The sequence below is a fragment of the Fulmarus glacialis genome, unplaced genomic scaffold (genome assembly GCF_000690835.1).
Source record: "Fulmarus glacialis isolate BGI_N327 unplaced genomic scaffold, ASM69083v1 scaffold23255, whole genome shotgun sequence".
In the NCBI taxonomy this organism is placed as follows: domain Eukaryota; kingdom Metazoa; phylum Chordata; class Aves; order Procellariiformes; family Procellariidae; genus Fulmarus; species Fulmarus glacialis.
The window spans coordinates 32,061-53,186 of NW_009215268.1; the positions used below are offsets into that span (position 1 = coordinate 32,061).

The following is a 21,126-nucleotide window of genomic DNA, read 5'->3' on the forward strand; positions in this document are numbered from 1 at the left end:
GCAAGTCACAACGGGTTTGGATGCATAAAACAGGGTTTAGACACCAAATTCAGAACTCTGAAGCAGAAAGCATTAAATCCCAGGGAAGCTAAAGCAGATGAACTTTGGTGTTTCTCCTCCATTATCATGTGCTAAGCTTCTGGCAGGGCCCAGGCCTGCCCGACCTCGGTGGTCATGCTCTGTCACGCCATCACTGCCCTGGTGCCTGCCCATTATCCCGGAGCAGCGGTCCAGCCGGCACGAATCCCTGCAGGGGTGCAACCCAGCACCCTTCTACCAGCCCTGGCAGTGGGCTTGGCCATGGTACAGCGTGCAGCTGTAGCCAGCGTTGTATTTTAAACAGAGCCAGCTGGGGCATCCCCCTGTTTCTAAATAGTATCTCACAGGTCGAGCAGCGGCCCCGTTTCCTCGTCAGGTGAAGGGGTGGCAGCTCTGCCCCTTCTACGTTACTGGTGGGGAGCGTGTGCCACCAGTACCTCAACGTCCTCCCAAATCCTTCAGTACCTGCAGCATTAGGAACCTGAAGATATGGATTTCCACCAACTAAAGACCAGCTCTGCCAAGTTCTCCTGAAGTTCAAAGGCACCATTGCTTGCAATTACAGTTATTTTAGTGTCTGCAGGATTCAAATCTAATACCAAGCCTGTTTCGTGGGTCTCATCCTGCCCACGTTTATGTCAATGGCTTTCAGCTCACGGTTTGCAGACCCCTTGAGCTCTACCAACTGCTCCCTAGAAAGTGACAACTGCAAGAAACCAGGTTCTCAACAGATTTAATTTTGCCACCTGAGGCTTTGCACCTTCATCAGAAGACTTTTAGGAATTCACAGATTAAAAAAAAAAAAAATTGAAAATCACTGCTTTATGCAGTAATTCCACAGCCTCTTGAGATGACATCCATGAATCAGATTACTTGTGTAAATGTTTGACAGGACAATGTCCAGATGATTCTTACGCTGTAACATGTATTTCCAGTCAATTTTTGCTCCCCTTTCCAAATTGTGTTTGCTGTGCTGCACAGCCTTTCCTCCTCAGACTAATCTCTGTGTAACTTAACTCCTGGCAACTTTTTTGCTTACTTTTCCTCTGTTTCCTAACTCTTTGAAGATCTGTATTTTTTGGACTGCCGCTTCTGGCAAAGACATTTCTCCGACAAGCGTTAGGCACTGCACACAGAAGAGATTTTACCATTTGCCGGAACAGGGCTAAGCGCAGTCAGATTTGTCTGCCTGACTTTTACACAACAGATTAAAAATAAGCATCAGGAATTGGAAGGACTTTGTTTCTCAGACAGGGCAGTGTCTGCATTTGAAGACGCTTCTGTGAATGAAACCACAGTTGGGAGGGCTCCGTTGGGGTGGGTTTTATTATTTTTTTGTCTCCCGGAGTTATTCATATCCCGAGCGGGCAGAACCCCCCAGCCACTGGAATGCGAGTGCCGGCAGCTCTGCCCTAATGCCCGAGTCACTCGTCCCCTCATGCACACTCCCCGCGCAGCAGCAGAAAGGAGTAAACACAGCCGCTCTCTCTGGTAGGAAATCTCCTAATGCACTGTGATATTGCTTTTCCTTTTCAGTTGTCTGGTCTGGGTGAATGTTTTTAGCAAGAAGCAAGGAAGCTGACTTTAATTTCTGGCCCAGGGTCAGTTTTAGCCTCCAGGATTGGTATTTAAAGTTTACATTTACATTTTAAGCACATGTACTCTAACATTTTGCCACTACAAATATGTTTGTAAACGTTCTTAAGAACAGCATGTGATCAGCAGCAGAGGATAGTGAAGGTCTGGTCATCGAGCGAGGACCTATACATCCATAAATGCAAAACCAGGAAAAAGGCTATTAAATAGTTGCAGGTTTAGTGTTACAAAGAGGCAGACATAGAAATTATTTGTGTTTTCTGATATTGTTATTAGGCAGTGCTGGGCTGCATTTAGCATGTGATATTTATGAAAAATGTAACAGATCCAGCCAGTGTGCCTGATTGCAAGGTAGCAGGTAGAGTGCCAGGAGTCTGCAATTCTGGCCCCAGGGGTGCCAGCAATGTGCTATCTGGTCTGTGCTCTCTCCCTTCACCGGTGTGCTCCTTTGTCTCCTCAGCTGCGAAATGGAAATATAAAATGCATCAAGGAATATCTTTGGGAAGGGAAAAGTATTGTAAAACTGCAACATTTCTTGCACAGTGTTTTCCTTTTGAATCTGGGAATGAGCAAATGAACGTAAATGTGTATCTGCAGATGAGAGTGTAACATAAAGCTGCTGAAATCCCAGAGGCGAAGTCCTCTTTGTAACTTTGGTTTGTACAGTTTCCTTTGGTCCACACAGAAATAGAGAGTTGAGCATTTATTCATACGATTTTTAAAAGGCAGAAATTTTTCTAACAGGGTAAAGATAGTCAGTCTTATATCCATGTAATAATCCTGTGTGAGACAGAGCTTCTAGTCATGGGACAAGTAAGAATTAAACACAGATATACTGAAAACCAGAAGCTGCTATATCAGAATTGCACCTCCTAATTATCAAAGAAGTGATCATATAGAGATGCTCACCTCTGTCGGATCCCAGTGAAAGGGACAAATCTTGAAAACATTTAAATCCATGACAACATTAATCTTATAACAACTGATTCAAAACACTGAGCATTTCTCTTAAGAGTATGTATGTTTTGAAGCAGCGGTAGGAAAACCCTGATATACTTCCTTCATTTCTAACAGTAAGCACTTCTGCACCACCATGCCTAGAAATTCAAAAGCAGCAGATCAAGAAATTATTTTCTGCTGGCTTTGCAATTTTGCCAGATGCTGGACATCCACTGCGCATCCCTTGGCCCCTGCACTCTTTACCATTTGAAGGGAGACAGAAGGGCCAAGTGCTGGCATATAAAGGGACGTTATGCTTGCCCAGAATTTTCCCAGTCTGCAACTGTTTCCCTTCTTAACGCTATTACAAAGAACAAACACAAATCTAACGGTTCATGCTGGTTTGTCTAATTTGAGGAAAACTCTAACGAGTTCTGTTGTGTTTTGTTTGCAGAACAGAGTGTTCTGGCAGTCCCCGCATGGTAGAGAGGACCCGCAAGCAGACGGCACGGTGCTGTTTACCCTGAAGAAGCGAGTGTGTGTGCTGGAAAGCGCTGACCGCTCTAATGGATCGCATGGAGCTGCAAAAAGTCAACATCGAACTTGATGATCAGAGCAACAGTGGGGAAAGCCTCGAAGACAACTACACGGAGCTGGTTGATTCAGAAAAGGCTGCAATTAGGAGGTAAGCATTTAAATGGGAAGACTGTTCTGTTAAGGCTAGAAAGCAGTAATCAAAAAACAAGCTTCACTAATGGCATCTGGTATTCAAAACACTTCCTAGGTAATAGATTGAAATCAGTTTAGCTAGTGTTTTTTCCCACAGCACCGACCCTCCCTGCCCTGTGCCCAGCACAGCAGGGGCAGCCCGGGTCCTCCCTTGCCAGCCACCGCCTGGGGTGACCTCGGCAGGCTTCCAGCCCCGAGCACCCACTTGGCAATTTCCAGCCACTCCAGTCAGGTGGTACACGTGTAAATTAATATGCTCCCAGGGCAGCGCAACCTGAGCACGCAGAGAGAGGGAACGCTTTCTAGGGCAAGGTATGGAGGGCAGCAGCTCCCACGGGGACAGCCCACCCTCAGGCACCTCCAGCAGGACCCACCATAGCACCAGCACCTGGGTGGCCTGAGAAAGACGTCTCAAAACCAAACATCAGCCTCCAGCCCTCAGCTTGCTGAAACCCCTGGCACAGTATCTCCAACAGGGCAGTTGCAAGGCACTTTGTTCCTCGGATGTGAAGTATGTGCTCAGCTTTAGCACATTGCTGGCAGTAAGGAATACTTTCCAACATCTGCAATCAGATATAATTTGAAGATTACTGGGTTTAAAACTAAATTCCAAGGCAAAGCAAAAATCTATTAAACATGCCATTGGACATGAGAATCTTATAGGAGAAAAGAGGGGGTTTTCTGAAGGATTTTTACATGTTCATTGTAATGTCAAAGGAAAGTTTCCATTAATGACAAAAGGCACTGCTTGAACATAATATGTGTCATAAGCCTTATCTAATACTTTCTTATTTTTCTTTGTGTTCAGTCCATTTGCTAGTGATGATGCAGAAAGTCAGAAGTTCCTTACGAATGGATATCTGGGTGAAAAGAAATTGGAAGAATATAAGGAAGAATACGTAAGTTTTATTCATTCTTGAGGGTAATTATAAAGTAAATCTTATTGACCTGAACCTTTTTTCAAAAGTTTCAGTAAAAAAAGTTACTCTGGAGCTTGATCAGCATAATCTTGGCTTTGGAAGAGTAAACACATTTTCTAAGTTAGTGCAGCAAACCCTTGCTGTAGTCTTGCAAGTAAAACTGGGTCTTTCCTTCACAAGTAATCAGAAAAATTCCTCAGATCATACTTGGACTTCAGTAGCAGCCTTGTCATCTCACTTGAGATGTTGAGCCAGGGGTGGGTCTGCACCCATATTTCTCACAGGAGATTTGGCGCAGAGAAACTTTGTTACTCCTACATCAAGGTAGAGCTGGGCCTTCGTGCACGCTCGTATTGTTTGTTTCCAGCACCAGTGTAAATGAATCCACATCCCTTTAAAAAGGGACATTCATGTCTGGCTTTACAGTGCTGAACGTTACATGCACAGTACGACTTTTAGGCAACTCCATGTGCAAATGGAAGCACAGCACCGGTGCCTGGGGTGTGCATATGGGTATCTCTCTGCTCGGGATTTAACTTTATTCAAAGTTTTCCTGAATTTGATACAAAGAAAGGCATCGTTTTATTGGTCATGTTACAGGTTTTATTAGGATTGTTCAAATAAAACCAAAAAATATTATTTGTGATTGCAAGCTAAAATTAAAAGCCATATACCCCCCCTTCCCTTTCCATTTTGTAGCAGATGTGACTCCCTCACACACCATCCCCCCTCTCCTAGTGTTTTGTCCTCTCCCATTCTCCTGCCTCCATCCCAAGCCACACAGCGCTTCCTTCTTTTCTCCCCCAGACACACTTTTAGTTCCCCAAAAAAAGCAGCACATCCTACTTGGAGAAAAATTCAATAATCACTTGGATTAATTTTTAAAAATCATCTGAATTTTGGGAAATCATTATTTTGGGAATAATTGGGAAATCTGTTAGACAACAGCACGTATTTCTATAGAAGTTGGCCAACACAGCCAGTTGTGGCTATGTCACCTCAGTTGCCTGTTGAGGACGTAGCCCTCCTTCCCTCTGAGACAAAGGGGGAGTGGGAAGAGGAAAACAGCTACCAGCACAGCTGACTTTGGGGGCAAAAGAGACTTCTTACGGTGGCAAGCACCTGTGTGCTCAGGAAGCTTGGCAAAGTTCCACCTCTAAGGATCAAGAGAGCAACACAGGGAACACCAGCAATGAGGATAATTAGTCTGTTGTGCTCAGTAAACTGCAAATTAATTGCCATTTTCTGTTCTTGCTCCCAACAGCACCGGGGCAGAGCTTCCTTTGGAATGTCCTCATTCAACCTCAGCAACGCTATTATGGGCAGTGGCATCTTAGGGCTCTCCTATGCCATGGCCAACACGGGAATTGTTCTTTTCATGTAAGTACATAGAAAGAAAAGCAAATAGAATATAAGCAGTGAGCTGGAGCTAAAGTTTTTGTGGTTAGAGAGGTATGTTAAGCTTGTTTTGTTAGCTGAAAAGTTTTGTAAGATCATCTGTAACAAAAACGTTTTAGCTGCACCGCAAGGAACCGTCCACTGCTGACAAACCATTTTTTTTTTTTTATTTTAGCCCTGCTTTGTATCAGGAACACAACTGTGAATTGATACTGTGCAGTCAAAAACCAGAGGGGAAGAACAGTGTACTGATCCTAAAATAACAACAGCAACCTTGCTGGTTCAGTATGGGAATTCAACAAGGAAAATAAATCACCCATAAAGTATATATTTACATCATCCCAACTATCTAATCACTATGTAGAAATGGAAGAAGAATATTCGATATAAGTCTGAAATAGCAGCATGCTTTGAATGCAAAGGCATTCACAGATTTATTCAGATTTAACGTTGCTCCCTCAAGTCTATTTGTACTCAATGTGCACAGATGACAGCAACGGTATGTGGCTGACGTACAGTATCTACACAAAATGAGTTTGGATAGACAGTAACAGATAGCCATGTGAAGTTTTTTATCTATGGCTAACCTTGTAAAATGAGAGAGACTGTGCAAAAAAAAAGTTGGTTTTCTTTTTTTAATAACTGGTTTTAATTTTAACTGAAGCCTTAATTTTAATCCTCCATGAGGCTGGAATAAAGCATGACAGTACCGTATGACAATAGGCCATTGTTTTACATTACTGAAATCTAACAAGCCTTTAAATCAGGTTGCATGGCTATCTTTACGCGGCTTCCTTCTTCTGGAGATTGTGTAACTATGACAGCAACAAAATTTGAAACGCTACTTGTAGCTTCCAGTTGCTAAGAAACACCTCCTGTTTTGCCAGTAGAATTTTTAACTGAAAATTAAGTGTAGATGCAAATGCTGTCCTGGATAAGTACTTCCCAGCATCTGTGCTCAAATGGTTTAGATACAATATTTGCAGATACAAAAATGGAAGCCAGTTCTAAAATTGACTGCATTAGAGTCTGAAAAATGTAGGATTTTTTTTCTCCAACTTTCTCTGAGCACTCATACTAACTAGCATGGCCATAAATTATCACTGGAAAGAAAACTGTGATACATCAAGCCTCACTAGGGGAAAAAAATTACCTTTGGAATACCTTTATTTTTAAGGCTCTGTGCATTCACACAGGTGGCTAAAAAAATCTGATATGAGCCTAATGACATTAGCTCTGTTGGCAGTGCTAAAGCAAGGAGTAATGTTAAAGCAACCCTATGGAGTCTTACACAGTAAAAACAAAGGACATCTCCACCCCGCAGCTCATTTTCTTTTCTGTCATACTTCCATACTTTCTGCATGAGAACATTCTCCCTTCTGGTAGAGGAAGGAGTTTTATTTAAAAGTACAAAACTGTGTGGGGATATTGTTACCCCCATGGCATGCATCCACTTGCCAAAGGTTCCTCATGATGTTAGCATTAGCGGGACAGAAAAATCCCATCTACTAAATGGAAATTGCTAGACATGAATTCTTATTTAGACGATGCTGGCAGCATCGTCTAAATTTTTTGTAATTTACTGTTCTCATGTTGCCCAAGTGCTCTCATGCTGGAAGATGTTCTACAGGGTGAAGGTGGAAGGAGGGCTCCTAAAACTCAGAAGCTCTCCAGAAGTTTACATTACATCCTCCTCTCCTGTGGGGGAGGTTTGCAATGGCATGGAGCACACACTAGAGCGTCTCTTCTGCTGCCTGTCATGATCTAGCAAGTGCAACCAGGACAGCTTTGGTTTACCACACCTCATGTGTCAGGACACGGAGACCATGTCTCTGAATAGCAGCTACATGGCTTCCCCTGATCAAGAAGGATGCCATCTTGGCAGAATACACTGCAAGCTCAGACCTGATCCCCCCTTACCTTATTGCATGAGCCCACAGCATGAGAGACAACCCTGCCTACATGAAGTCTGTAGTGTTGTCTGTCTCTCTTAGAGAAATAACCTTGAGAGAAAAGTGATGGTCTCGTGGCCGTCACCTGGCCCCGTGGCCTATGTCTGCTCTTAGAGTGTAACTCATTAATGAACTTGGCTGTCAGTGTCTCCCGTATCTATACCAAACCGTGTGTTCAGTGGAGCGGAAGGTGTGGGCACAACCTCCTGTTCAGCCATGGAGTAAGGCACATTGGTATTTCCTAGCTCTGTCATGTTATTATCGCGTACCCTTCTGCACCAACACTTCTGCAGGCTGATGACAAGACGGTTATGGTAATCAGATATGCTGCCCATGGTGTTGTGCCCTGAAAATGTCATACAAAGCTACATTTTTCACCAGCAGTTTGCAAGAGGCAGATACCTGAAATCACATAGGATGCAAATGTTGTGTGGAAGGAACATGGCAGTGGTCAGAATTAACGAATTCAGGCACCAATACCTTCAAGCAGACTAGGCTAGAAGAGTATGCTGCAAGTGCTCCAAGGGCAGGTTTTCCAGTGTCATGCCATGCTTTAGCATTATGCAAGATTTCTAATGTACTTTGCAAAGTGAGCATCTCAAGCTAAACTCCACAACTTCACGATGACATGGCAGAAGTCAAAAGTAGTGACTAGCCAGGAGCTGGCAGTGAAGTTGTCACAATCACGATTTGGGGGGGTTTTTTGATAGCTCGGAGTAAGGAGAGAAATTAAAATGAGAGGTCAGCGAGCAGGTAAGAGACCAAAGACCTGACCCTTGCACAGAAATCTCTTTACGTTGGTAGGGTCTTGTTAAGATGTATGATTCTGTCCCTGCGGAATAACAAAAAATTGGCACCTACCTGAACTTAAACAAGCCTTGAGGGGCTTTTGGAGTGTGTAAGGTGCAACTGCACTCACAAGTAAGCTACAGTTGTCACTTATCTCTTGATTTGCACTGGGAGTCCAAAGCACAAACCTGCTGAAAACTATTTACACGTTGAACTTCATGAGAATGAGCAAGCGTACATTCAAATTAACTGAATGTCTCTGATGACCTGCTTGGGATTCTGATTTCTGTTTTGCCTTGCAGAGTTCTGCTGCTCAGCGTAGCAATAATGTCGCTCTACTCAGTCCACCTCTTACTGAAGACATCAAAAGAAGGAGGTATGGGGATCAGGCTGTGACTGAGTCTCTACTGCATGCATGTATTTTACCTTGGAATGCAATTCATCAAGTGCGTCCTGTACAGTGGCCCATGTTTCTTTTTTGTTTTGGTTTTTTTTTTCAGGATCGCTAATATATGAAAAACTGGGAGAAAAGGCATTTGGCTGGCCTGGGAAGTGTGTTGTTTTCATTTCAGTTACAATGCAGAACATCGGAGGTAAGGGGCAAAAGCTTTCAGGAAAAAGTTTTCTAAGTTCCGATGCTTTTCTACAGAACATAACTGCTTTCTCTCCTCTGTTGACCTAAAAGGCATCAGAGATGAGCCAGGTACAGTGTACGCTGTATTGTAATAAAGAAGAGCAGAAGGAATTCATCTTGCCTTGTTTCAGCTGACACTTCAGGGTCTGGTGAAAGCTAGTTGCCTGGCATCTCTCCATGAACCAGTGAAGAGCCTTCAGTGATGGCTAAAATGGCTTGGCTGACTGTTCTCAAGGAGTTGGCCATTTGTCTTCATTGAGTACAGCTTAGACTAGACATCGTCTGCTTCAACTTAGAAAAAATTAATCCCACCTAAAAGGAAAAGCAGATGGTTCTGACTTCTCCATAAAAGAAAGGCTCTTCAGTAGTTCATTTTCCACCTGAAATCTCTCCTTGAAATGACAGTTGGGTTGTGATCTCTCTAAGATGTTGAGTGTTTAAGAGCTGCTGTTGAAAGTATTGATCCACACAGATACTTCCTGTGAAATATCTATCAAGCAACCTCCATCCTCTCAGAACAGCAGACTGTTTACTTACCAACGTAAGCTGTAGGGGTAGGATTGTGCCTTCATGCAACAAAGCTTATTTCCTTTTACTACCCTGGGAGAAGAATTTTAGGAGACTGGGGAACACCATATCTGAAAGCTCAGGGGAGTTTGCAATTTTTTCCAGATTTCTTAAGGAGAGGTAATTGAAATATAAATTAAATGCATCGTTGGTCAATTAAATGTATGTAGAATTTTTGTGATTTTTCTCCTGGAACTTGGTATGTTTTGCAAATCTCCATTGACAACTTTGCTACCCAGACAGGTGATTCACATCTCTCTACTGCAAGAGACTTTTTTATTTTATTCACAAAAGATCCTATTCCATGGTCTTCCTTCCCTTCTTCAAGCCTGGATATCAAACGTGGTTGAATTCAGGAAGAAAGTATGCTTCCCTGTTAGAGAGGAATAGCTGTGCCTCAACCTCTTGTCTAGATTGATCCATAGGTCTCCAGAGACCTCACTGTGGCCAACATAAAATAACTGAAAAAGCATGCCTTCTGACAGTACATTTAAACAAGATGTATAGAAGTCCACCTTTCCATCAGAAATCTTGATAACTTGATATCTTGATATCTTTTTTTTATATATGGAGTAGAGTATTGGAAGGAGGAAGCTGAAAATAGAAGGGATAAGGTAGATGAGATTTAGAGGCAGTAACAACTAAAGATACTACAGAATGTGGATGGACAGTGTCCATTGGAAAACCAACATTTACAACAGAAAAGGAAAAGGAAAAGTTAAGAGCGTAAATTTCATCGAACAGTGATTCGAGCATGTTGTTAATTCAGCAATAACTGTATTGTATTCTAATACTGAATGCTAGATGTCATTCAGGACATGCTCATAAAGATATCAAGGGAACACACCTTCTATTTAGTCACACTGTTATTTGAACAGAACTTATTTCTCTATTTTAGCAAAAACTGATGTCCCAAAACAATATGTTTTTCATGCAGCATTAATGTTTTTTAAAACAAATTATTTTTGTGGGAACTACATTGTTTTCTCTGAAAGTGTTTGTTTGGTTTTTTCAGCAATGTCAAGCTACCTCTTTATTATTAAATACGAACTTCCTGAAGTGATCAGAGCATTTTTGAAACTTGAGGAGAGTTCTGGGTAGGTAGCTTTGCCCAACCTGAACCTCAGATGAAATTTTTTCACTTTGATGTCAATTATAATGATTGTTATTTTTGATTCCTCCTCTTTAGAGAATGGTATCTAAATGGGAACTACCTCGTTATACTTGTAACAGTTGGGATTATTCTTCCCCTCTCCCTTCTAAAGAGTTTAGGTAAGATTAATGCCCCACTTAACCTCATTTCTTATTTCTGTTAGGATTGTGAATTTTTATGTAGCTGAACTGTATATTTTTTTTCTTGCTTCACAGGTTATCTCGGTTATACAAGTGGTTTTTCACTGACCTGCATGGTTTTCTTTGTCAGTGTGGTAGGTGACTGTTTGGGTATTGTCTCTAAGCAAATACAGAGCCTGTAAACTGTGCAATGCTGTTATATTTCTTACTATGACAATTTAATGTGGATGTTAGAATAGCATCTCCAAGTGAACCAAATCAACAAACCTATTGCTGAACGAAGCCAGAATAAAAAAGATCAGCCTAAAAAACAACACTTGAGAATAAAAAATAAAGCAGGATAACAGCAGAGGCAGAGTAACAACAAATACTTGCAGGAGAAGCAGAAGTGATAACACTTGGTTTCTTGCTCCCACTCGTTCCCCTCTCTTGTCTGTGTACCTGTTTATATTTCTGTTAGCATATCATGGGTGTAAGTGTAATCTCCCATGGTGGTATTCTTCTGATAACATTGTCTACTCTTTCGTAGGTAATCTTTGAGAAATCCCAAATACCCTGTCCTCTCCCCATCATGGACCACGGGGTTGAAAACTGGACTGCCACCAACCACACAGTGCCAATGCACCTGGTCGTGTTACCAAATGAGTCTCTCAGTTCTGGTGTGAATTTCATGATGGACAACACAGCTGGGCACTTGCCGGGCCTTGAGGAGCCAAAAGATACCTCCCCCAAAAGTGGTGTAGAATATGAAGCACACAGTGACAGTAGTGACATGTGTCAGCCAAAGTACTTTGTGTTCAACTCACGGGTAAGGGAGATTCTTTAGAATTTGTCTTTAGCCATTTGTACCACAGCTAAACTGCTGCCTGCCAAAAGTCAGAGGTACAGCGGTGACGATTCTTACTAATGGGAGCTTTATTTTACAGACTGCCTATGCAATACCCATCCTGGCATTTGCATTCGTATGCCACCCTGAGGTGCTACCAATATACAGTGAACTGAAAGAGTAAGGTTCTTAAATTTTGTCCCATACTTCCAATTAACCATAGCTAGAAATCACTTTCTATGTCTTCTGCCTTGATTGGTGGTGTGTAGACACCCACTCGCTAATGATTTATTGCATTCCATAGTAAGCAGATATTGGCTTTGCTTTGACCTAATAGCAGATACTGGTGACAGAGAACCACTGTTCAGATAGCCGCATTTCGATATTTACTTAGGAAAGGAGGAATCTGGACAGTCCTTCGAATGATGTGAAATATACTGGGGAACTTCATTGCACAGAAACAGAGAATTCTGATTTCTAGAAATATCTTAATGAGTTCTGTGTCTGGGTCAGCTGCTGCTTAAAGTTTCTTGGGATGCCATTGGTTTGGGTGTCTTACATAGGCTCTTAACCAAGACCATTTTGCTTATCAAATATCAAAAATAAAATACACTTGCTTAAATCAGCACAGAGTTGACAGTTCGGAAGGGCTAAGAAAATGCATTTGTTCAACAGCAAGAATTACATTACAGAAGGTTTTGCTGCAAAACTCAAGAAGGCCGAGACCCATTACCTCCTATTTCAGCACTTTTAACTGCAGAGGAAATAAAAATTCTCAGATTACTTGGGAACCTGCTTCCAGGTCCTATATGCTGAATATTTTCATGCTGCAGGAGGTTCTTGAACCTACAGAACAGCCCTATGTTCAGGGTATGTTCATATAGAGCTGACTGAAAGCTCTTGTCTGTTATTATTACCAGCCCTGTAATTTTAGGCACTCCATTTTTTAAGTACACCATTTGAGATTGATAATATATAAATAATAATATACAAAATAACGTGGCACATTCATATGTTGACACTAAGTAAGCAATAGAAATGGAGTTTCAACACACTTTTATAAGTCTCTGCTGTTCTGCATAGAGCTGCGAAGCTTCAAGTAATAAGCTCTGTATAACTAATATAGTTGCTATGAACTTACTAGCCAATGAAGGGATGTCAGTAAAGCTATGACTCTTCAGAGTACTTCTTGTACAAATAGAGGCTTTATAAGAATAGCGCTGTTGCTCTCTTTCTCTCCTACTTCAGTCGTTCCCGAAAGCGGATGCAGAATGTCTCAAATATCTCCATCACTGGCATGCTTATCATGTATCTTCTGGCTGCCCTCTTTGGATATCTTACCTTTTACGGTAGGTCAAAGCCTTGTTCTCTGCAGAATTTTCCCTCTCGTTTTAAAGAGAGGCGAGATGGATCTATCACACTGAGCCTCAAGTGCTCATGTATTTTCTGTGGGCCTGAATCCAGGTGTAAGCATTATTCAAACACCATACGTAGTGTGTAACCTCCTGAAAAAGCGGTGGGACTTATCCAGCTGTCAGGCCACTAGTTCCTCACCCGTGAGAGGCTCAGGGGCACCTACTAAGGGGACCAGTTGTGTATCTCTTGGTTTTGTGAATTCAGACAACAAGCTGCTGTAAACTTGGCTCTTGGCAAAGGCCAAAAGTGACCATACTAAAAATACTCTAGTGCTCAACAGTTTTACATGACACTATTAAGTGCTACCCACCCTGGCTCTGATGCCATTAATTCAGCTTCACCTATGCTGAAAAACAGGTGCAAATCATTCTAGTGTAAAAAACATATGGAAGAGCTAGACTAACCGGTAGGTAAACAGAGTAGCCCCTGTATTAGCACACTGTTTTATGCAAACGCCACCTCTTTTTACCTCATTAGTTCCTCTGTTACAGCAGAGAAGTGAATGACACAGCACAATCTGCTCTCTGTCGCTGGGGCAAGAGGGCTCTGTCCAAGAGCTGGGACACCTGGGTGGAGGTCAAGGCACCTGTTCCCGGTTCAGTCAGTTGTTTCCTATTTTGTATCAGAGAAATTATTTTTACCTCAGGTTCCACATCCACTTAATGACTTTGAGAAAGTCATTTGAGATACTGAAGTACAAAGCATCACCTCAGAGCTGCATTACCCTCATCGTCTCTGAATGATGGACTTGCATCAGTCATGCTGGGAAAATTCCTCTTTCGTGCCTAGCCCGTAACATGTATCTGATGACAGCAGCTGGGCCAGAGCTAATCTTATCTGGCTGCAGTATAAAGATCCTTTTCCATGCGCAGATATTGCCTAAGTGATTTAACTCCTTTCTGTTTCCTTTTTGTAGGAGAAGTTGAAGATGAGCTACTCCATACGTACACCAAAGTGTACACCTTCGACAACCTTTTGCTGTCAGTTCGCCTGGCAGTGCTGGTGGCTGTAACCCTGACCGTGCCCCTTGTCCTTTTCCCTGTAAGTAACACGGCTGCTGAAGCTGAAATCGGGGCTAGCCAGAATACACTGACTGTATGTGCTTAGCACAGACAGACTTTAACATTGAAGAAAAGTAAGCCTGAGTTTTTATTTGGGAGAGTCTGTTTTCTCATACACAGTTTGACCAGAGCAAGGACCTTAGGTAGTTGGGGTTGCAAACTTTGAAAGACTGAAATAAATTAGTCTTTATAAATAAATCAGAAATAAATCAGGAACAACTGTCCTGTCTCTCTCTGGCTCTCTCTGTACTATATTTAACAGAGCAGCAATGTAAGTACTGAAGACTTGGGGATGTACTGAAACCACCTATGAGATTTCCTAATACAGACATAGGCACCTACTATAGCATCCAAACTCAAGAAAGACACGTGCGGCTCAGGCCACACGCTGGGGGGACTGCCAGACCTGGCTGCCAAGGTAGAGAGGCAGAGGCCCTGCGCACGTCTTAAGTCTGTGGACAGGGGAGGAAGCTAAGTGCCAGGAGAATAGATGCAGTCAAGACCCAGCCACGTAGCCAGATGTCTGAGCAAAGTTTGGAGCTTCTAGGTGCTGTTCACAGGGAAAAACGCAATATCCACAGCAGCAGGGACAGAAAGGCACAGCTAAACAAACCGCTCTGCAGAGGGACTGACCCCCCTCAGGGAACCATCCCCACCTGAAGAGCAGACCTCTGGGCTCCTGAATGTACAGGACTGTCCCTTGTGCCTCCCCTGAGCTGCTATACAGCAGGGGAGAAAATAGTTTACCCTGGTCAGTAAGTTTTGGGAGGCTGGTGTGCCATTTGTATGGCATGTACAAGCCCAGCACCATGCTGCCGGCGGCTTCCCAGCAATCTGCGTCACACCATAGTGTTCCTATCTGATGAGAACAGTAATCCTGGGGTCCTGTTGCTCCGTTGTCCGGGATGCAAACACAAGCTCTGCGTAGGTACTGTTTCCAGGCTTGCTGACAAATACCTAAGAGCAGGGATCACCATTCAAGGTTGTCTACAAAAAAAACTGTTCTGGTATAAAGCACCCAGAGTGATCAGTCCATCTAGCTCACAGAGCGCTCCAGTGCTCTGCCTTAAATGTCGTGTTTAAACCACTGACTAAATGCTTAAATTAACGGATCACTATTCATGGGAAAGCAAGCTAAGGGCACTGCAAAAGCCTCTATCTGTCAGATGTAGCATCTTGCATTTTTAGCTTTCTGTATACATTTTTACACGTGAATAGAGTGCAAAGGCTTTGCAGTTACATACCACAGCACTAATTGCTCTATTAAAAGAACTCCCGAGAAAATATCATTTGCTTGTAAGCCAGCATATCAAACAATTTTAAACGATCTATCAGGATAGCCAGCTCAGCAAATCTAATTACTCCAAATAAGCAGTATAGTTGTATCAACTATTTTTTTTATAAACTACCACATTTGTATTTCCTTAAAGTAGTCAGAGTTTATTCTTTAAAAAAAAAAAAAATCATTGCATTGCTGAAAAATAAAATTAAATATAGATCTATGTACTGTTAGTCACTGTAAAACCTCAGTTTGATAGCTTCATTTTAAGGACAATGTCACAGCAGGAGTAATGCACACGATGCTGACAATGAGTGAACAGGAATGCAGGCAGCACTTCTTTGGTGGAATAAAGCTGGTTTACACTGACTCAGGGACTGGACAAAATTTTTGCAATCTGTCTCCCTCTTCCTAATATTGGCTCACATCAGCCTGAAAAACATAAAATGTGAAATTCATGCTGTGTTTTCAAATGATGGGCTCCAAGTCTGGCAGCACTCCATACATTTATTGAATTGCCAAACTCATCCAGAAATAGTTGTCTGTTTTTTAAAACAACCAAACAGAGGTGGGTTTTGAGCTTTTTTCAGTGTAAAAACATTTTTGTTCAACTTCTACATTTCAAATCTTTTAAGTTAATCACGGTACTTCAGAGTAACCCTATCTCCTGCCACCAAAGGGATTTGCTGTTGACCTTTTTCCTACTTACCATCTTTGTTGATGAAAAAGGAAAAAAATTCTCTGTGTTGTGTGAGAAAGTCAGCAGAGAAAAAAGGATCCTCTGCAACAGCTTTTAGGATTATAATTTCCAAGTGGCATTGAAAAATATGCTTTTATTTTGCGAGAGATATATATGTATATGTATATGTATATGTATATATTTAATGGAAGTAAAACAACAGCTTGCTCTTTCTCTCATAGTAAGTAAAGTAAACGACAGAACTACTGTGGGATTTTCAGGGGGATCAGGTTCAGGAATATAGCAACTCATATTTCACCCGTGCATTTTTTGCCTGCTGATTAGTATTCATAGTGGGGGTTTCTTGGGGGGCGGGGGGGAATATTAGCATCTTTCAGTTGAACAGATTTCATGTCCCTAATTTTACACCCTATTTACTTGACTTTATTCTATTCTGCAAATATTTGAGTTTCTGCACTAAATTGTGAACCCAGTTCTCAAAAAACCTACATCAGAATGAGATTACATTATGGGAATCAAAGACTGAAAACACATTTCTTCAGTCAGAATTTCTCACAGCAAAAGTAACTAGCATAGATCATTTTAAAAAGTGAAAAGCAAAGATAAATTAATTGCTGCTTTTCTTTCCCTGCTGGTTTTCATCTTACAGATCCGTTCATCTATCAGTGCATTGCTGTTTCCCAAAAGGCCATTCAGCTGGATAAGACATTTCCTGATTGCAGCAGTAATTCTTGCTTTCAATAACCTGCTGGTAATTTTTGTCCCGACTATTAAAGACATCTTCGGATTTATCGGTAGGTTTCATAAATACTTTTTGTTTACTCTGTTAATTCTTTCTACAACATATTTACATTCATGGACTGAATGACAGTCTCAGTTTGGGTCTTACAGTACAGTAATATAAACACAGATTAAAGTTAAAAGGGAAATAAAAATTCCCAAACAGCTGACAGACAAAGCTGAACGCTACCCAGCTTCGTTGCTACCTTGCTGGAGGCAGAAGGAATCCAATAATCCCAGTATAAAAACTGGTAAGGAATTCCCATTTTGACAAAAAGGGCATTTAGTGCTTGTGGGGGAGAGGGAAATCACCTTTGGTTTTCAAGCATCTATAGCTTGGACAAAATGTAATTGACTTCCGAACTGTGATGTTAGAAAAAGGAGAAAAATGACACATTTCTTTTGACATTCAGAGTTCTCTCCCGACCTCTTTCTTTTGGTCAGTTTTCACCTCTGACCAAAATGGACCATGAAGACCCTCCATTCTCTGAGCTGCTTGAGGACTCGGGGATGCAGATACCCTTGAGAAAGATACCTCCCTGGGGTTTCTGCCTTTTTCGTATTTTATCCTCCACGCAGGCAGTAGGTTTGCACCTCCCTGGCTTTTACACCTGGGCCACCGCGCCGGGCTCTGCCGAGGGGAGAGGAGTAGGCACTTCCAGGGCACAGCTCATCCGCCCGGTTTTCAACACCTGCTTTCCAGGGTCGTCTCGCCCTGGGAGTGCCTGTTTGTCCCCGCTTGACCAGCTCACGTGCGGACCCCCGTATCACAGGCAGCCACACCGGTTTGAAAAAATCCTCTTGGCAACGAATGCCTTTTGGGCCCTGAGCACTCAAATAAGTGTTTGGACATCTACAGCTCTGCACGAACGCTGTCTACAGAGAGAGCCCTTTGTGCAGCTGGGCTTGGAGCAGCAGCTGCCTCCCCACACGCTCTCTTTTGCAGGTACACCACGTTGCTTACGGGTCAGACAGCAGGTACTCAGCTCTGCTTTCTCTTCCAGGTGCCTCTTCTGCTACGATGCTGATTTTCATCCTCCCCGCTGCCTTCTACCTGCGGCTCGTTGAGAAGGAGCCCCTGAGGTCTCCCCAGAAGATCGGGGTAAGGGAGCTGGCAGCAATTGCAAAAGGAAGGATGGGAGGGGGTGTGCTTTCCGCTGGTCACAAATACTCGGCCCTTTGACTTGCAACACCCGGCAGTTGATCACAAATGGTAGTGTCTCACTCAAAATACAGGTCGAGCAGTGTGAGAGCCGGGCTTCACAAGCCAAAATCTTTAGCGCCCTGCTGCTACTGGTACACAAGAGTAAGTGTCTAGGTTAAAGTGTGTCTTAAAACACTAGAAAAAGGCATTTATTTAATCCAGTCTAAGCTCTAGTTAACACCTGCGCTTGTATGAAAAAACACATAGTGTATAAGAAGCTGTGAGTTCATGATAGAAGGCCAGCTGTGGATTAACAGGAAGATTTGAGGTCAAGGTTAAGAAGGAAGTTGTACTGCAGAGATAATTAAGGAATAGTGGGTTCCCCACTGAGATAGATCTGTACACCTACAGCAGACATATATGAAGGTCTATCATTTATACACAGCATGTGTTTATACGTCATGCTGGACAATTGCAGCAGTACCTTTCATCCTGAACATCAATAGCTATCTGCACATTTAACAATATCACCAAGGAGATATCCTTTGAAAATTTAATCAGAAAAGTTATTGATGAAATATATATGCAGGCGCATAATGTAAACAGATGTACATCTATACATCTGTATACATGTTCACAACATGGAAGTTCAACCGATACATACTGCAAGTATAAAAGAAAAGGTCTGTTATCATAAAATGATTTCTGAGGACGACTTCTGGAGCTGTTACTATAGAGAAACTGTGAATATTTGTTCGTGTCTCTTTGTTCATTCTTCGTGTTGCTGTGTGTTAGGCACATCTAGAATTTCACACCCTGCACTGAGATCACGTACAATATTCATCTTTGTGTTGTGAGGCAGAATATTATTAAGTGTGGACAGATTATGGTAAACTAAAGCCCCGCTAAAGCAAAGGGGGAATGTAAGCATCTGAATCACTTGAATATATACAGAAATGCCTTCAGAGAAGAGAGATGGGCTTACCTGTTTGTCTAGTAAGGATGAAAAGGATTAACTCTGAAGCTGGTCTTGATATCAGAGACAATGATCATTCATTGAAAATTGGTCAGGTTTAAAGAAAAAAACTGTTCCTTTGTTGTATTTTGTATTATTGTTCATAATAACAAAGTGGGTTTTTTTGAGGTCTAGTCCTGTAAAGCCTGGCTCTCTTGGACTGAAATTCACACAAGGCTGACTTTGATTCACATAACCCTATATGACATTACTTGGGCCACAGAGAATAACCCAAACTCAGGCCCTGGGTGGTACATAAATGCGGTTCCAGTGGGACAGTCTGTGAACTACAGTCTGCTCAGTCACTTGCTTTATTAATACAATTTCATTTTCCAATTGCAGGCTCTAATTTTTCTCATACTTGGCATAATCTTCATGATTGTGAGTATGACTCTTATTGTAATGGACTGGATTTACAATCCCTCAAGTTCCAGACATGACTAACCTGTGGAGACAACCAAGTGCTTTTTATACCATAAACACTTGTATTGTGTGCTCCAAAGGACACCTAAACGGGACTGTTATTCCTAGCTAGTAACTGCAGTATTTTGAAGACAGTTTCTGGTAAGGTCACTAGAACCCAATGGAGTCTACGTCATCCTTTTCACTAAGGATCGTTATTTATGCATTAGGAACCTGAGCTTAGCATTTCTGGCCAGGTTAAATGAAGTGTGTGGTGTGGATGCTTTCTATTTTCAAAGCCAAAATAACCGTGTACATAGTCCTCAAAAATAGCTTGGTGTCACCCTTTTCAACCTCTCCCATCATGCTAATAACCACAATTCCTAGAGCCCTGGAAAGGTAATGGCCAGAAAACCAGCTAGTGCCTTGTTTTCTATCTGAAGCTCATGGGAGTGGCTGCCCAGCTCCAAGAGAAAGGGGACAGTTTCTGTAGGGGATCTGAAAGGTGACTGCTCCCTACCAATCTGTCTATCAGAAAGGTGATGGCTTTGACAAGCCAGTGGACAAAGCTGAGCATCAGATTTGTTGCCCAAATTCATCACCCTTGGCAGGTGACCGCTGTCGTACAGAATAAAGCTCTCTGGCACAGACTCTGTGCTGGGGCGTGTGCTTGAAGAACAGTTGAGCATTCACGTTTTGTTGTTAAAGATGCCTGTGCTGGAAATGTCAGGCATCTCTGCTGTGGGTTTTTTGGTTTTCTTTACTTTTTTAATTCTGTGTGAGCTTGCATTGCTGAACAATTTGTATCCTCCATAGAAACTTGTCTTCCACTCTCATGGGAATTTAAGGAGACCACAAGGTGTGGCAAAGCACCCTATCCAGTATTGTTCAGTACTTGTGTATTTGATAAATGTTCAGTGCAGGAAACTGTAATTTGCTATATATAAAAATATATGTATTTATGTACATAATTTTTTGTTTTCCTCTAGTTATAAAAATGTTACCCTGTGGTAAATGATTTTTGAAAATTTTTTTATGTGTCACTCTGTTTTCATAGCCACACACTTAATATTGTTTTGAAGAAAACATATTGGATTGGTGGGTTTGTAAAAGGTTCATTTTTATTCAGCAGTGTTTGAAATATACATGCAGCAAGCCCTCACTGTTACCTGTGTAAAAACACATTCAGATGTTTACTACTTGTGTTACAATAAATTGCAAGATATTTTCCTCTTGAGAATTTTTAATACATGCCTCAAAGTTCTGTATTACTATTGTAAACCACAAATTTGGGTAACTTGCTCTGTTGCTGTACCTTAGCTTGTCTATGCATACGCTAGCATTCAACAACATGCATAATTAAGCTATGCAAAGGAAAACACATTACTGACAATCTCAAGTGTATCATGCTATGCAGCTGTGCAAGACAGAAAAAAAAAAGGTTAGAAGTTCTGTGTTATACGGATGCTTAATTAACACTCAGTACCCTCCAGATTGTGATTTTGTCTATGCTGTGGAGTACCCACTACATATGCTCTCTGTACGCACCAGGGAAAAATAGTCAGAGAAGTCGCGTTAACTCCATAGCAGAGGGAACGAGTGGGAAGGTGCGACTGTTGGTTTTAACACGCTTACACAAATCCAGGC

At 42.0% G+C, this 21,126-nt stretch overlaps 1 protein-coding gene across 1 annotated transcript in view; it reads left to right on the plus strand.

Moving 5' to 3' along the window:
- The window catches only part of SLC38A4 (solute carrier family 38, member 4), a 21,882-nt gene extending 1,156 nt beyond the window's left edge, over positions 1-20,726 (plus strand). Inside the window, exons 2-16 of the mRNA XM_009578886.1 lie at positions 3,029-3,259; positions 4,112-4,202; positions 5,488-5,603; positions 8,665-8,738; positions 8,863-8,955; positions 10,579-10,660; positions 10,753-10,835; positions 10,932-10,990; positions 11,386-11,664; positions 11,783-11,862; positions 12,931-13,031; positions 14,015-14,139; positions 16,788-16,932; positions 17,923-18,020; positions 19,420-20,726. Of these exons, the coding sequence (XP_009577181.1) occupies positions 3,141-3,259; positions 4,112-4,202; positions 5,488-5,603; positions 8,665-8,738; positions 8,863-8,955; positions 10,579-10,660; positions 10,753-10,835; positions 10,932-10,990; positions 11,386-11,664; positions 11,783-11,862; positions 12,931-13,031; positions 14,015-14,139; positions 16,788-16,932; positions 17,923-18,020; positions 19,420-19,521 (1,647 nt within the window). The 5' untranslated portion in view covers positions 3,029-3,140 and the 3' untranslated portion in view covers positions 19,522-20,726. The remainder of the gene's footprint in view (positions 1-3,028; positions 3,260-4,111; positions 4,203-5,487; positions 5,604-8,664; positions 8,739-8,862; positions 8,956-10,578; positions 10,661-10,752; positions 10,836-10,931; positions 10,991-11,385; positions 11,665-11,782; positions 11,863-12,930; positions 13,032-14,014; positions 14,140-16,787; positions 16,933-17,922; positions 18,021-19,419) is intronic.
- The last annotated feature ends 400 nt before the right edge of the window (positions 20,727-21,126 follow it).